Source organism: Vanessa cardui, chromosome 29 (assembly GCF_905220365.1).
Source record: "Vanessa cardui chromosome 29, ilVanCard2.1, whole genome shotgun sequence".
Lineage (NCBI taxonomy): Eukaryota > Metazoa > Arthropoda > Insecta > Lepidoptera > Nymphalidae > Vanessa > Vanessa cardui.
Genome location: NC_061151.1, coordinates 6,947,492 through 6,964,949, shown reverse-complemented (window position 1 = coordinate 6,964,949; position 17,458 = coordinate 6,947,492). Strand labels below are relative to the sequence as shown.

Genomic DNA, 17,458 nt, shown 5'->3' with positions numbered 1-17,458 from the left:
ATTGATGTAATGTCCTAATGTCGTTCCAGTTCTCCGTGGACGAGGAGGCCGGCAAGCGGCAGATCTACCACCGCTACTGCATGGAGCGCGCGGCCGCGCACATGACGCACGTCTTCACCACCGTCTCCGACATCACGGGTGAGCACTTGTGTCGGAGTTACCTACTACTGTCAGTTACCCACTACTGTCAGTTACCTACAATTGTCAGATTGCTGCAGCTTTCAGTTATCTACAGCAATCAGTTACCTACAGTTGTCAGTTACCTACAGCCGTCAGTTACCTATATCTGTCAGTTACCTATATCTGACAGTTACGTACAGCTGTCAGTTACCTATATATGTCAGTTTCGCACGTGACATTGGCGAAATAATCTGTGCCTTCTTGGCACAAATAAAAGCCACTTTAAAAATAAATAAATAGTAGGTAACTGACATATATATATATATTTATATATATGTATATATATATATATATATCTGTTACCTACAGTCTGTCTGCCTACCGATGCCGTATACGTATGAGAAATTGAAGTTGTCACTTATAATCGTTTCGTCACTAGGATACGAGGCGGAACATCTCCTGAAACGGAAGCCGGACTTCATCACGCCGAACGGTCTGAATGTCAAGAAGTTCTCGGCGCTGCACGAGTTTCAGAACCTGCACGCGCTCGCCAAGGACAAGATCAACGAGTTCTCCAGGGGACACTTCTATGGGTGAGGAAGGCTACTTCAACTATTGGAATTCTTAAACTCGATTTTAACTGGAATCTATACGGAAACAGTTCTGAGCGCAGATAACTCATAATCAAGGAGGATTGAAGAACGCCTATTTTTGACATCTCCTATGTGTTCCTTGACCCTGGTACCGATACTTCTCTTTGTTTGGCCTATGTAAGATAAACCACACTCACATTCGAGTTTATATACTCCTGCAGTTTGTAAAGGAATATTACTCGTGATAGGTCTCAAAATAATTAATATACGCGATTAAAATCCGTAATAACTAGTTTTATTTAAATTTATAATAATCGCGAAAATTTAAGACAACATAATTAAGGAGAATGGCTGAGTCAGAAAAGACAAGTAAATCTTAGACGAAGATTAATAATGAATTATTAGGTATAAGCCCGATTGGGCGCCATTGATCTCATGTGCTCAATTTGTGCAACTCTTACACAAACACGAGTCGAGATGGCCCAGTGGTTAGAACGCGTGCATCTTAACCGATGATTGCGGGTTCACACGCAAGCACCGCTGATTCATGTGCTTAATTTGTCTTTATAATTCATCTCGTGCTCAGCGGTGAATGAAAACATCGTGAGGAAACCTGCATGTGTCTAATTTCATCGAAATTCTGCCACATGTGCATTCCACCAACCCGCATTGGAACAGCGTGGTGGAATATGTTCCAAACCTTCTCCTCAAAGGGAGAGGAGGCCTTCAGCCCAGCAGTGGGAATTTACAGGCTGTTGTTGTTGTTGTTGTTACACAAACACACAATAAGAGCTGGATTGGTTAAGGGGTTAGACAAGTGAATCTCAAATGAAGATTTAGTTACAACTATTATCAATTGTACCCACTGAGTTTCTTGCCGGTCCTTTTTGTTAGAATCTACTTTCTGAAACCGGTGGTACCTTCCCTTATTATCAGAGTTGGATTTAAAGGTCTGGAGGCCCCCGGGCCACAAAGTAGTGGTGGCATTATTTTATCATGAATTAATTACTTTTTATTTCAATCAGTAAGCTATGATTTATTTACTTGTATCGGTAACTTTTAAAATATTAAATAATAAAATTATTATAATTTGACTATATCTCGGTATTTGTTAACTTGCTGAAAACTGTGGCCCCCACTAATGTGGAGGCCCCAGGGCAGTTGCCCCGGTTGCCCTTCCATAAATACGGCCCTGCTTATTATAGTTGTTAAATGACGATTCAAAAGTACTTGAATAAAGTTCATTTTGATTATGATTTTATTAAGTCATTTTGGGTACTGTGACGTCAGATATGGTGCTAAAATTTTGCACATAGGCAGTCAAAATAGCCTGCATTCGGGAAACTTCTTATAACATATAAAATATACTTTATTCAAGTAGACTTTTACAAGCACTTTAGAATCATCATTTAACATTACAATATTCAGTGTTACAAGCATTGACAAATGTTCATTTCACAGATAATAAAAATATGGTATATTATTATTATATTCCTTTCAGCCATTTCAACTTCGATTTAGACAAAACGTTGTATTTCTTCATCGCCGGACGATACGAGTTCGGTAACAAAGGGGCGGACATCTTCATAGAGGCGCTGGCCAGGTTGAACCATTACTTGAAGGTATGTGCCACTGCTGGGGCAAGATTCTTTGATTTCTTGTTACCAACTATTTTCTCAATACACCATTAAATTATTGGCCATTATTTGTACTTGGTGGTAGGGCTTTGTGCCTGGGTACCCCCCACTCATCAGTTATTCTACCGCCAAATAACAGTACTCAGTATTGTTGTGTTCCGGTTTGAAGGGTGGGTGAGCCAGTGCAACTACAGGCACAAGGGACATAGCATCTTAGTTCCCAAGGTTGGCGCATTGACAATGTAAGGAATAGTTAATATTTCTTACAGCGTCATTGTCTATGGGTGATGGTGACCAATTACCATCAGGTGGCCCATATGCTCGTCCGCCAACCTATTCCATACTAAAAAATGACGCCCAGTTTGTATTAAATATATTTTCTAATATACTTCCAGTCTTCAGGATCTGAAATGACAGTGGTCGCGTTTCTAATATTCCCCGCGAAGACAAATAACTTCAACGTCGAGAGTCTGAGGGGGCACGCCGTCACAAAGGCCCTGAGGGACACGATCAACGACATACAGCAGAAGATCGGCAAGCGAATGTATGACATATGTTTGAGGTGAGAAAGTTTAATATTGCTTGGATTTATTATGTCGCTTAGGACCTTTTTTAACAATCATTATACAATGTAAGCTGAGCTGGCCCAGTGGTTAGAACGGCTGCATCTTAAAAACATCTTCGTTGAATATTTATTTGCATAATTTGTGTTTATAATTCATTTCGTACTTGGTGGTGAAGGAAACATCGTGAGGAGACCTGCACGTGTCTAATTTCATAGAATTATGCCACATGTGTATTCCACCAAACCCAATTGAAACAACGCTGTGAAATGTATTCCAAACCTTATCTTCAAAGGGAGAGGAGGCCTGTAAATTTCCCACTGCCCATCAGTGTTGTTGTTGTTATTATAAAACAAATGCCTCACTATTTCCAGAAATTCTTTAACCAGTAGTAACCAGTATAGATTTTTCTAGAAGATTCCCTTTCGTGTTCCAGCGGTCACCTGCCAGACGCGTCGGATCTCCTGCACAAGGAGGATACGGTGCGCCTCAAGCGCTGCATCTACGCGCTGCAGCGCGACGGCCTGCCGCCCGTCACCACGCACAACGTCGTAAGTGCCGAACCGGTTCTAACCGGTTTTTGTTATCACTGGACATACGTCGTTTATTTAATTGTTTTTACCTGTCATTTATATTTTTTGTTCCTTTCTGAGCAGAGATAGCCCAGTGGTTAGAACGCGTGCATCTTAACCGATGATTGCGGGTTCAAACCCAGACAAGCACCGCTGATTCATGTGCTTAATTTGTCTTTATAATTCATCTCGTGCTCAGTGGTGAAGGAAAACGTCGGGAAACCTGCATGTGACAAATTTCATAGAAATTCTGCCACATGTGCCTTCTTCATGTGCATTCTGCCTCAAAGGGAGACGAGGCCTTTAGCCCAGCAGTGGGAATTTACAGGCTGTTGTTGTTGTTGTTCCTTTTCAACAATAGCCGTTCCATTTCAACTTATTTACCAAAATCCTCAATTAATTATATACTAGTCCATATCCTCTGTGTATTAGTGAAAACCGAATGAAAAACTGTTCAGTCGTTTTGGAGTCTATCGCGAAAATAGACAGACAGACTCAGCCGGGGTCTTCATTTTATAATATAACTTATTTATACTTCAGAGTATAACATATAGACTCTTATACATCCAATATAATGTAACTTGGCAGATTACTTGTTTTGTGATTGTTGAAAATGAGTAACTACTGAGTTTCTTGCCGGTTCTTCTCGGTAGAATCTCCTTTCCGAACCGGTGGTAGCTTCACTTAATTGTAAAATGACGATTCAAAAGTGCTTGTAAAAGCCTACTTGAGTAGAGTTTATTTTGATTTTGATTTTACAGGGTACTGTTTTATAAAAAGTTCCGGACTATTAGGGGTCTTAATCTTTGGCAGTAAGGTACTTTATTATTCGAAAATTTCGATAATCTGACACTGCCCTGCAAAACGTTCTTCGGATTACCGGAGACCCGCTTTATTTCAAACATGTATAAATATTTTGTAGATGATAGAAAAGCTTGGAATTAATACCTGTTGACTTCCAGGCAGGATACATTACAAACATAAATCATTGTATTTAACTAATTTGAATGTATTATATAAATGTTGAAAAAGAGTAACTACTGATTTTCTTGCCGGTTCTTCTCGGTAGACTTTACTTTCCGAACCGGTGGTAGCTTCACTTAATTGTTAATTGACGATTCAAAAGTGCTTGTAAAAGCCCACTTGAATAAAGTTTATTTTGATTTTGATTTTACAGGGTACTGTTTTATAAAAAGTTCCGGACTATTAGGGGTCTTAATCTTTGGCAGTAGGGTACTCTATTATTCGAAAATTTTGATAGCCCGACACTGCCCTGCAAAACATCCGTCGGATTACCGGAGACCTGCTTTATTTCAAACATGTATAAATATTTTGTAGATGATAGAAAAGCTTGGAATTAATACCTGTTGACTTCCAGGCAGGATACATTACACACATATATAATTGTATTTAACTAATATGATTGTATTTTTTAAATATTGAAAAAAGAGTAACTACTGATTTTCTTGCCGGTTCTTCTCGGTAGACTTTACTTTCCGAACCGGTGGTAGCTTCACTTAATTGTTAAATGACGATTCAAAAGTGCTTGTAAAAGCCCACTTGTTAGAGTATATTTTGATTTTGATTTTTGATTTTTGATTCCAGGTGGACGACTGGAGCGACCCCGTGTTAAACTCCGTACGTCGGTGTCAGCTATTCAATACAGTCAACGACAAAGTTAAAGTGAGTTACGTGACAATTAGCAGAATCTAACCGTAGGAATCAAGATGGCGACTTTGACCTTGAATTGAATTGACGTGATTGGTCAAGATATAAATAATCTGTGGTTCATTATAAATGTAGTTTAATTATTGTTTTTGCAATTTTATGAGTAAAATTAAAGTGGATATATGTAGTTAGAGGAATAGTGCTGTGCTATAAATAAAGACATTAATTAATAACTATAAGAACATGAATTAGAATGAGATAGACAATCTGTTGATTCTTTCCTCTGGAATGGCTGGATAGATTTTGATGGTACTCTCTGGTATATAGCTGATGTAATTGGGAGTAACTTAGACTAATTTTGTAATTCAAATGCACATGAAGAATAAAAACGAAAAAAATATGGGATGCCTCTCATGGAAGTAATACTACTAAAGCTGCCCAATATAGAATTCATAAGTTATACACAGACATCTGCAAATTGAACAATAATTTTTTGTTAATATTAAACACTAGCGGTCGCCCGCGGCTTCGCCCGCGTAGATAACGGTTCATAATCAGTCTTCTAATATCCCTACTGCTGAGGCACGGTCACATTACTTACAAGAATTACTGCAACCGGCGCTTGGATTTATTGTGATGATCCTCAAATTCGTGATCACAACACCTCAGCCAGACCAACATCAGCCACGAATCTGATGAGGTTCTTAGGGTCGGAGGTCATTATGCCCTCTAAGGACCGGAGTTAGAACATTTTATAGTTCTATCTTTTATAGTTTAGGTTTATCATACGCAAAAAATCAATCATTTTTGGTAGATTTTTTCCTTTTTTGTCCGAAAAACCCAAAATATCTTACGGAACCCTATTTTTTTTCAAAATAAAATTTAGCCTATGTTATGCGGGATTAATTTAGCTTTCGAATGGTGAAAGAATTTTTAAAATCGGTCCAGTAGTTTTTGAGCCTATTCATTACAACCAAACAAACAAAGTTTTCCTCTTTATAATATTAGTGTAGATACAAGATTTATTTTTAAACGGGCATAAAGTAAAAAAAGTTAAGTAACAGCCTGTAAATTACCCACTGCTGGGCTAAGGCCTCCTCTTCCATTAAGGAGAGGGGTTTGGAATATATTCCAGCACGCTGTTCCAATGCGGGTTGGAATGCACATGTGGCAGAATTTCGATGAAATTAGACACATGCAGGTTTCCACGATGTTTTCCTTCACCGCCGAGCACGAGATGAATTATAAACACAAATTAAGCACATATATATTGTGCTTGCCTGTGAACACTCAATCATCGTTTAAGATGCACGCGTTCTAACCACACGGCCATCTCTAAGAGTCTATTAATGTATAGTCTATGTTTTGTCTGTTGTCAGGTGATCTTCCACCCGGAGTTCCTGACGTCCACGAACCCGCTTTTCGGTCTGGACTACGAGGAGTTCGTCCGCGGCTGTCACCTGGGCGTGTTCCCCTCCTACTACGAGCCGTGGGGGTACACGCCGGCCGAGTGCACCGTCATGGGCATACCCAGCATCACCACCAATCTCTCCGGTAGGCTGTGGAGACTTTATCATCTAAGTGCTATGGTCTATTTTGCCGTGATTCGTTTTCAATTTCGTGTAGTGTATGTTGTATATACAGCAATGTAGGCCAAATATGGGATGTTTGTTATTTACTAGCTGTGCCCGCGACTTCGAATGCATTCAAAAATCAAAATAAACTTTATTCAAGTAGGCTTTTAAGCGGTGAAGCTACCACCAGTTCGCAAAGTAGATTCTACCGAGAAGAACCGGCGAGAAACTCAGTAGTTACTCTTTTTCAACATTTAAAAAATACAAAGTCATGTTAGTTAAATACAATTATTTAAATTAATGTATCCTGCTTGGAAGTCAACAGGTATTTGAATTATAAAAGTAGCCTAAACCGCTCCTTATTAGATCAGCTATCTGTCAATGAAAGTCCCGTCAAAATCGGTCCAGCCCTTCCAGATTAGCCAGAACAGACAGACAGATTGACAAAAAATGTAAAGAATGTTATTTCGGTATATGTATCCTGTATACATACATATCTATTTAGTATAATGTGGTTATTGTAATATTTTCAAACAGACGATCCAATTTTATTATATGTATAGATTTATATTTAACAAATAAATAAATATACATACACATTTTACTTATTGATAGGGCTTTGTGCAAGCCCGCCTGGGTAGGCACCACCCACTCATCAGATATTCTACCACCAAATAACAGTCCTCAGTATTGTTGTGTTCCGGTCTGAAGGGTGAGTGAGCCAGTGTAACTACAGGCACAAGGGACATAACATCTTAGTTCCCAAGGTTGGTGGCGCATTGACGATGTAAGGAATAGTTAATATTTCTTACAGCGTCATTGTCTATGGGTGATGGTGACCACTAACCATCTGGTGGCCAATATGCTCGTCCGCCAAACTACATCATAAAAAAACCCACAAAAGTCTTATAAATAGATATCATCATTTTAAACGATTCGCGCACAACAAATTCACGAACATAAATTACTTTCATTTTATTTGTCTTTTTTTTTTATAATTTACAATGTATATGTCATGTTTGGTCTTTTTCATATTACATGTAAATTTATATAACAAATAATTGATATCCTAGAGGTGGAGCCAGCAGACCTTTAGCACAGGGCAACCCAGTTTGCGCTCCTGTCTCCCACACACAATTGTACTTTATATTAAGATGCTTTTAAAGTGATGATTAATGTCTGTAATGTGGGAGAGAATAAATATATTATTATTATTATTTACAACTAACCACTGTTCTAACCACGGGCCATCTCGACATGAGTCGAGATGGCCCGTGGTTAGAACGCGTGCATCTTAACCGATGATTGCGGGTTCGAACCCATCGTGAGGAAACCTGCATGTGACAAATTTCATAGAAATTTAGCCACATGTATATTCCACCAACCCGCATTGGAACAGCGTGGTAGAATATGTTCCAAACCTTCTCCTCAAAGGGAGAGGAGGCCTTTAGCCCAGCAGTGGGAATTTACAGGCTGTTGTTGTTGTTGTTGTTGTATATTATTATTAAACAATGTAATTTATTCCAGGATTCGGTTGCTTCATGCAGGAGAACATAGCTGACCCGATGTCGTACGGCATATACGTGGTGGACCGGCGGTACATCTCGCTGGAAGGCTCCGTGCAGCAGCTGGCACAATACATGTTTGATTTCACCAAGTGAGTATCTGTATGACCATGTTGTGGGGGGGGGAGGTTGTCTGTGTTTCCTTGATATTTAAGCTACAACAACAACAACAACAACCTGTAAATTCCCACTGCTGGGCTAAAGGCCTCCTCTCCCATTGAGGAGAAGGTTTGGAACATATTCCACCACGCTGTTCCAATGCGGGTTGGTGGAATACACATGTGGCAGAATTTCTATGAAATTTGTCACATGCAGGTTTGTTGTTTGTTTTCCTTCACCGCTGAGCACGAGATGAATTATAAAGACAAATTAAGCACATGAATCAGCGGTGCTTGCCTGGGTTTGAACCCGCAATCATCGGTTAAGATGCACGCGTTCTAACCACTGGGCCATCTCGACTCTCGTATATTTAAGCTAGCTTATACGAAATTTCATCGAATTCGGTGTAATGGTTTGGTTGTTAAAGACAGAAATAATTTCACATTTATAATATTATCATAGATATATATAATGGCGCATTATGGCCTTTAAAACTTTATTGCTAGTGTATATATGTAAATTTGTATGTGACAACTATCGGACGGTAAATATTAATTTTCATTAAGGCCCTTAGTACTATACGAACAACAATGACTGCTAATAATAATTATTGTACAGTCGGGGTAAGAAAAGGTTCGTCACCTTAAGATCTATTTTCGTGTGCTCAGTATGAGCGATAATCTGCTTTACCGATCGAGAGTGACATATTGCGTGCAATGTTTTGATGTTTAGATTCAAAAGGTACTAAGAATTTACGACTTGATAAAGGAATTAATTTAAAAACTGACGAAGGTTTTCTTACCCTCAATGTACACGTTACGAATATTTGTGTAGATGTTTGTAAGATGTGAATATATTTCTCCAACAAACCAGTTGTTCTGTGCTGACGACTGACCCGGGTAAAGCTATAATAATATATAATATATATGTCGGCGCGAAACCACGAATTTAAGAAAAACACGTGTCCAGAAATGATTATTTTAATAAATTAAAACCGATTGTTAAATTAATAATTTTTAGTGAATTTTGAAATGTTAAATTAGTCTGAAATATTTTAGTGTTTGTAAACAGCTGTTATGTTGAGTGAATAAGTCTACCCACCTATTTTAGTTATAAAGGATCAAGCGCCCGCCGGTATCGACAGGCTTGGTCAAGCTGTCGGAGCGAACGGACCGCCTCATATTGAAATAAATTAGAGAAGAATATTCCCTGAATTTAATTTAAAAAATCCGAATGGATAAAGATCGAAACCCTGACACTCGTGACGTCAGCTATAGTGACGTCATGTTTTTTAAAAACGGGCTCGGGCATGCTGTTCCGTTATATATAACGTTGGAATAATACAAAAACTCTCCTCACAATCAATACTTTATCTCTCCTGAAGTGGTTTTCGATCCTTCCAATTCGACGATTAAAGTAAGAATGGCCATTTCTAGGCTTACTCCTAGTATTTAATGTTTACACGCCCCTCCTCCGACTGTAGCAACATCCGGTTTCGATCCATTTTAAAAAAACAATTTAGTCAAAACCGGATGTTGACAATCAAGGCAAATTGTAACAACTATTTAAATCGAATTATTTATTCTGATAATACTTTAATACATTAAAACAATAAAATATGATCATATTAAAATAAATATGCTAACAATAATAACACATTAATATATTTGATTTAGAATATTTAAAGAGAAGATTATTTAAAAATATATCAATTGTTTTGTAACAGATTGACACGTCGACAGCGTATCATCCAGAGGAACAGGACTGAGAGACTGTCGGACCTCATGGACTGGAGGAATCTTGGCATTGTAAGTATATATGTTAGAAAATGACAGTAAATATAAATGTTAAATAAAACTCTTTTTTTATGATATCATAAGACGGCGAAAATTGGTCACCTGATTGTAAGTGGTCACTATCATTTATAGACAGGCGCTTAACAAATATTAACTATTTCTTACATCCCCAATAGACTATCAACCTTGCTAGTTACACTAGCTCACTCACCCTCCAAACTGGACGAAAACAATACTGAGTACTATTGTTTGGCAATAGAATATCTGATGACTGGGTGTACCTACCGAGACGGCTTTGCCACACTTACCATCTAATAAAACATAATTTCAAAGATCTATTTTGTCTAAGACCTTTGCTATTCAGTATTTAATGTTCCTACTGTCCAGTTTGGAGGGTAAGTTAGCCAGTGTAACTCACACAATGGACATATTATCATAGCTCCCAAGATTGGGACATTAATCATAAGTTGAATCATATACAGGGTTACTGGTAACTCGACGTATATCCGTTAGGAGGTGATAGGGGTGACTATTTGCAATAATTTTAACCCCTATATCCAAAAGTGAACCATTTCTGAGTTGACACGTTTTTTAGCTTTTTTCAAAATTTGTCAAAAATGCAACTTCAAAAATTTATTGACAAATATCCAGTGTTTAATCGTTTTTAAAAAACAAAAGAAAAAAATAGATTTTAATTAAAACTTTTTTTTTAAATAAATTTTTGAAGTTGCATTTTTGACAAATTTTGAAAAAAACGTGTCAATTCAAAAATGGTTCACTTTTGGATTATGCATATGGGGGTTAAAATTATTGCAAATAGTCACCCCTATCACCTCCTAACGGATATACGTCGAGTTACCAATAATCCTGTATATATCTATTAAAAGGATGACAGTTGATTTTGAAGTTAAATTTCATTTTCAGTATTACCGTCAAGCGCGAGCGCAGGCTCTGAAGATAGTGTACCCGGACTACGTGGACCATATGGACCAGGAGCTCGGCAAGCGGTTTAACTACCCCCGGCCCATATCCGAACCTCCCAGCCCCACACATTCGAGTGAGTATATATCAGACAACATCACATACAGTACGACACAACTTAGATGTCGCATCGGCAAAATTCGTAAAACCGATCACATCCGAATTGAGTACGCTGTACCAAATTATCAATATTTATTTCTCATGCGAATATGATCTTTGCACAAACGTAATAACTTGTAGTATCATATGACCAAATATATTCGTCAATTTGACACGTGGATTTACATGCACTTGCTTTCTTTGACGCGTGAATCTATAGCGACGAATAGCGTCGAATGGCGCGATAGGGAGCCATTTCTATTGGTTGTATAAATCGGCAGTAATCGGTTTTAATTTCATTCCATTTCATTTTCCGATGCTACATCTAATTTGTGTCCTACTATACATTACTCTGATCCCAATGTAAGTAGCTGAAGCACTTGTGTTGTGGAGAATCAGAAGTAACGATACCACAAACACCCAGACCCGAGACAACATAGAAAACTAATTATAATCTATATCGATTCCGCCGGGAATCGAACCCGGGACCTCGGAGTGGCGTACCCACGAAACCCGGTGTACACGACACTCGACCACGGAGGTCGTCAATATATAATATTTTAAGTTGCAATAATGATATCAGAATGTAATTAGATTTATAAATGGCGGCAAATCAGTACGGTCAGCAAAAACATTGATTCGTGTGCGCTAAATAATTGATGTTTGTGGTTTTTTGTTGTTTTTTTTTTGTTATCCGTCAAAGTTGCAACGGTAATGCGAATAGTGATGTACTTGACCGCCATTTATAAATCTTATTTTTATTGGAATAAAGCGATAAAAATATTTATAATCTGTGGCACATATTAGTGCGGAGAAGTCACCACGAAATGTCGTGGCTCACGGCTTCCTATCACAAGGAAATAGAAAAGCACAGAGATACCAAAGATGAACAGGTCCAAACGGAAATAGATCAGAAACGAAACGCGATTGTCAGGAAGTCTCTGGAAATCCTCGAAATAACAGACCTGGAGAGCGGTACCGATCTAGAAGTAACCTTCGAGAAGAATCTAGACTTCACTGAGTCGGAACAAGAGGATTACCAAACGCCAAACGATTTCTTGGAGCCGTTAAACGAGGCTGTCACAGAGCAAATAGATCAGCTGATCTCAAAGTTGGGAGACTGTGTCGAGCCATCGGAGTAGGTTCGTCTGTTGAAAGACTTGTCATGTTTGGTGACTGCACTTGGAGTTGTTTTTGACACACTTTTTGTATGGATTACGAATGGTTAGGGAGTTGGCGAATTTCTTATGTGGTTTGCTCATGGTGGGTTATTGGATTTATTACAGTTTAAGAAACGCGTCTGCTATATTTGTAGTCGCGTTGTCATTTAATTGCGCCTCTAAAAATACCTCTTTCAGTAACGATATAAAGAGGTTTTGCTCATGTCTCCCAATAAAGTGGAATTCCATAAAATTAACAGCCTGTAAATTTCCCAATGCTGGGCTAATGGCCTCCTCTTCCATTAAGGAGAGGGCTTAGAACATATTCCAACACGCTGTTTCAATTCGGGTTTGTGGAATAGACATGTGGCAGAATTTCAATGAAATTAGACACATGCAGGTTTCCCCACGATATTTTCCTTCACCGCCGAGCACGAGATGAATTATATGCACAAATTAAGCACATATATGTAGTGGTGCTTGCCTGGGTTTGAACCCGAAATCATCGGTTAAGATGCACGTGTTTTGACCACTGGGCCATCTCAGCTCGTCAGGATTTCCATAACTCTTCTGAAAATAAATAGAATCAGAGATGCATTCTAAGGGACGCAAGTTAACAACGTAACGAAATTCGCCAACTCCCTACAAATATATCTGGTATTTTGAATTCGTATATAGATTTTGCACAATTCGACGAATTACGTAGAATGAGGCTTAACTTTGTAAGACCTATAGTAGCGGATTATTGTTAGTTAGTACTATACCAATAAACCTTAAAGTCACATGATGAGGTTACCTTCGACTCCAAGTCTGACAAAGCGACCATAAATACTCGGAAACTACCCGAAGTTAGAAGGTCAATTTTACAGCCCCGTTTTGACGCTTGTATAAAACGTTGGTCTAGCACGTAATCTCTATTCGCTTAGGATACAGAGTGTATAACATACACCGGTACTGTTAAGTAGTTGTCCTGTAAGAAATTGTCCTATTGAAAATGTTCGTAGAACAAATAAGTAGATGATTATTAGTGAAGAAGTCCTATAATAAGATGTATTTTGAATTTGACACATTGGTATGGCTTTGTGTAAATCTATCTACTACACGTATTAAATGAGAATTCGACACATTTGCAACCAGTGTGTTTGTCACATTACATTTTGTAAGACGATAAGTTTCTAGAATAATATGTTGCTCACTTTATTTGTTCTGAATTTTTTTTAGATCACATTTGTATTTATAACTTTTACATAGTAGCTTTAAGCAATCTGTGAAGTTACAGTTTGGTATTTAGTATATAAACTACAATAAACTTCTTAATGAGTTCTATATTTAAACTTTAAAAATACAGCTCAAGATTGATACATTTCCCATGATTCTCCGTCTCTCTTTATTCATCTGTTATCTCTTTCTTTCTCGTGTAACAAACGCCAAAACGATCGCATCTTTGAAACTCTTTCACTGCCCAAGAAGTTCCACTCAAAAAAGTTATTACATTCTCTTTTAAAGAAATCTTTTGATCTTTTACAGGAGCGACCACACCAGCGGCATCAGTACATGGTTCAGAAGACGAGGATGAAGTGGATGAAGAGAAGGAACTAGCTGAATTGAGAATTACTGATAAATAACTTATATGTAAACAATATAGGTTACGAAACAGCCCACGCGTGGGGAACTAGATATGAACAACTTACCTAAATAACTGTAGGGCTATTCTGTAAACAAAACTCATCAATAATAATCGTATCAGCTACCTAACCGGGATAATAATTACATACAATATACAACTAAGGACTTATAAGAAAAATTAATTAGGTAGAAAAACTTACTGAATATTCAACACAATTGAATGAACAGATTAAAAATGAATGACTGACAAACAGACATACATGAAAATACTATCAGAAGTCAGTAGTAAATTAAATGAACGAGCAAGGTTTTACAGAATAGTACTCCAGGATTGAATGGTGTAAACTCGTCCATAAAATATGATCAAAAACATTTTCAGATATTACACTTAATTGTAATACAAAGATAAATGTATGGAAAACAATATTTAAAGTTTTTTTAATCTGTTTTGCTAACTTATTTACATACTCTGTGCCAAAATTCACGAATAACAGTTCATGTAAATAAATCATGAACATGTATGTATGTATGAGACAACATCACATACATACATAAAAATATTCATCGAAAACCGAATTATTGTGACTTAGATTAGTTACAACTGCAAATAATCAATTTAAATATAATCTGTTAAAAGTGTTGCCATTTTTCTATAAGTAAATTTTTATTCTTGCCATTGTTTATATATTGTTTATTTAAATATTTTAAAATTTTGTACTTTGAACTATTGCGATGTATTTTATTAATTATATATAATATTTTCGGGTTTAAGATGTATGAGTGTGGTTTAAACTAGACATTTCTAAATATGTAGGATTTATAAATTAATGTGCAATTTAAACCGTAGCTCGAAACGTACCTTCCAATATATATGTCACCGTTAAATTGTAAATACTGTTAGATAATAATCTATCTAATCTAATCTCGCGAGATTGTGATCCGAAACATAATGCTTACAATTTAACGCATGTTCGGTAGATTATAATATATAATATATCGTAACCTAACCATTATAGTACACAGTACAGTACAGCATGTAATTTCCCCCGTGCTGAGCTAAGACCTCCTCTCCCTTTGAGGTAAAGGTTTGGAGTATATTCCACAACGTTGCTCTAATGTGTGTTTGTGGATACACAAGTAGCAGAATGTAGTTGCAATTAGTCACATGCAAGTGTCCTCACGATGTTATCCGTCACAGCCAGCACGAGGTGAATTATAAACACAAATTAATGCACGTATTCTAACCACTGGGCCATCTCGGCTTTAATTATTTTGAACTATCGAAATTGTACATGTTTTAATGTAAGTTGAATATACGTTTACAATCTATCGACAGTTTACAATCTCCCTTGTTAGATTATAATCTAACGGTGTTTACATATAACGTTGATAATAACAAATTGAAATTATATTATATAATAGTTTAAGAACAGAATATAAATTAAATATTTTTAAATTGTATAATGTAATTGTGCAGTCTATTTGAAGTTTTAATTAAAATAAATATTTATATCTATTTTTTACTTTTATAAAATTGTTATCAATATCTTTATCAGTATATAAAAACAGATTTATTACTCGCCGATGTATTGTATCGTGAAAATAAATCAATTTATAATTAAGAACTCGACTTTATCAATAAATATTTTTAAGGGATGATTATTTTTAACAAAAGATGTCATTGCAATTTGTAAAAGGAGTATAGTCAGGGAGTCAACGATATGTATTTATATATGATTTGTTTGTGTGTTATGTGAGAAATATAATGTATATATCTGTCATAGCGCCCTGTAGTTAATAGACTGTCCTTAAGTAAAAAAAAGACATTTTGAATTTAAAAAATGGGTTTTTATGGTATATGATTTGCAAATGCATGTTATATGGTATTCAATCCAGTATCATACAAATTAGAAGTTGAAAGAAGACAGTAGTGTATATGTATTCCAGATTTAATGATGAGTGAGCCAGTGGAAATACAGTTACAATTATATGTTTGGTTGTTGATAGATCAGGGTATAAGAAATGGCTTCAATTTCTACTTATTTGTTCATTTGTTATGAAATATTTAAAAAGATAAACCATACAATGCTCAAGTATTCTTGAAGAAAGTCTTGTAATGTTGTCAGCTCTGAGTATTAAGTCGGTTTTAAAATATTTAAAATTAATCAACGAGTACTAAATTTGTTTTTATGAATATTTCTTATATTTTTATTGATGTGTGAACAAATTCTGCCATAGATTGTAAATAGGTATAAAGTACCTAAGGTTATGTGAACAATATTATTAGTTCCTATTTCAAACTATAAATAAGAACAATATATTTTTATATTTATGATGATTAAAACAAAAAAATACATAATTTAATGGATATTTTCATTACATAGTATAAAACCAAGTTGCTTACCGCTGTCTGTCCCTATGTATGCTTAGATCTTTAAAATTCCGCAACGGATTTGGATGCGAATTTTTTAATAGATAGAGTAATTCGAAAGGAAGATTTTTGAATATAATACATGGACAATATAGTAAAGAAACACTGATACTTTTAGAAGTTTCTAATGTGATGTCGTAAATAAATAAATTCTGTAGTATATTTAGTACCAGCTTTGACTCGTAAGAAGTTAGAGCGAGTTGCTAGTCTATTTATAAATACAACTGTGTTTATTCATAATACAAGTACAGTCAGAGTAAGAAAACCTTCGTCGGTTTTCAAATTAATTCCTTTATCAAGTCTTAAACTCTTAGTAACTTTTGAATCTAAATATCAAATAACTGCGACGCAATATGTCATTCTCGTACGGTAAAGCAGGCTATCGCTCACACTGAGCACGCGAAAATAGACCTTAAGGTGACGAACCTTTTCTGACGACTGTACATGAAACTCACTATGTGTTGTCTAAATTAAAAGCGGGAGTAGCTACTAAACGCAGCTACTCATCTAAAAATATTATTTGTACAACCTTCAAATCGCACTGTATTCCTAAGTAAAGTTTTGCAGTTGGGCAACACATTAAAACCCCTCTTTATCTGTTAATATAGATTTGGTATTTATTTTAGAAAAGGAGCCTTTCAATAATCTTAAAGGTATTTAAACATTTTCTATATTTTAAAAAGCTAAATTGTCATCTATTGGAACGCAGTCGAATTTAACATTTTAATTATAAACACACTCTTATAGAAGTGACAATTAATTCAACAATCAATAAAAAAAAACATGTAAATCTCTCAGAGCTAAGATGGCCCAGTGGTTAGAACGTGTGCATCTTAACCGATGATTGCGGGTTCAAACCCAGGCAAGCACCACTACATACATGTGCTTAATTTGTGCTTATAATTTATCTCGTGCTCGACGGTGAAGGAGAACATCGTGAGGAAACCTGCATGTGTCTAATTTTATCGAATTTC

The 17,458-nt window shown here is 36.4% G+C and overlaps 2 protein-coding genes across 2 annotated transcripts in view; both read left to right on the top strand.

The window, feature by feature from the left end:
- Positions 1-15,016, top strand: part of LOC124541935 (glycogen [starch] synthase) — a 36,505-nt gene extending 21,489 nt beyond the window's left edge. Inside the window, exons 8-18 of the mRNA XM_047119873.1 lie at positions 30-138; positions 560-713; positions 2,215-2,335; positions 2,746-2,912; positions 3,350-3,464; positions 5,091-5,168; positions 6,533-6,707; positions 8,255-8,384; positions 10,118-10,199; positions 11,112-11,244; positions 13,955-15,016. Coding sequence (XP_046975829.1) covers positions 30-138; positions 560-713; positions 2,215-2,335; positions 2,746-2,912; positions 3,350-3,464; positions 5,091-5,168; positions 6,533-6,707; positions 8,255-8,384; positions 10,118-10,199; positions 11,112-11,244; positions 13,955-14,052 — 1,362 coding nt within the window. The 3' untranslated portion in view covers positions 14,053-15,016. The remainder of the gene's footprint in view (positions 1-29; positions 139-559; positions 714-2,214; positions 2,336-2,745; positions 2,913-3,349; positions 3,465-5,090; positions 5,169-6,532; positions 6,708-8,254; positions 8,385-10,117; positions 10,200-11,111; positions 11,245-13,954) is intronic.
- LOC124541934 lies at positions 11,797-12,632 on the top strand. The gene has a single exon (XM_047119872.1). The coding sequence runs from the start codon at positions 12,095-12,097 to the stop codon at positions 12,407-12,409; it is 315 nt and encodes a 104-aa protein (XP_046975828.1). The 5' UTR covers positions 11,797-12,094; the 3' UTR covers positions 12,410-12,632.
- Positions 15,017-17,458: the final 2,442 nt, after the last annotated feature.

Coding starts and splice junctions, on each gene's coding strand:
- LOC124541934 (XM_047119872.1), top strand. CDS start 12,095: ATGTCGTGGCTCACGGCTTCCTATCACAAGGAAATAGAAAAGCACAGA.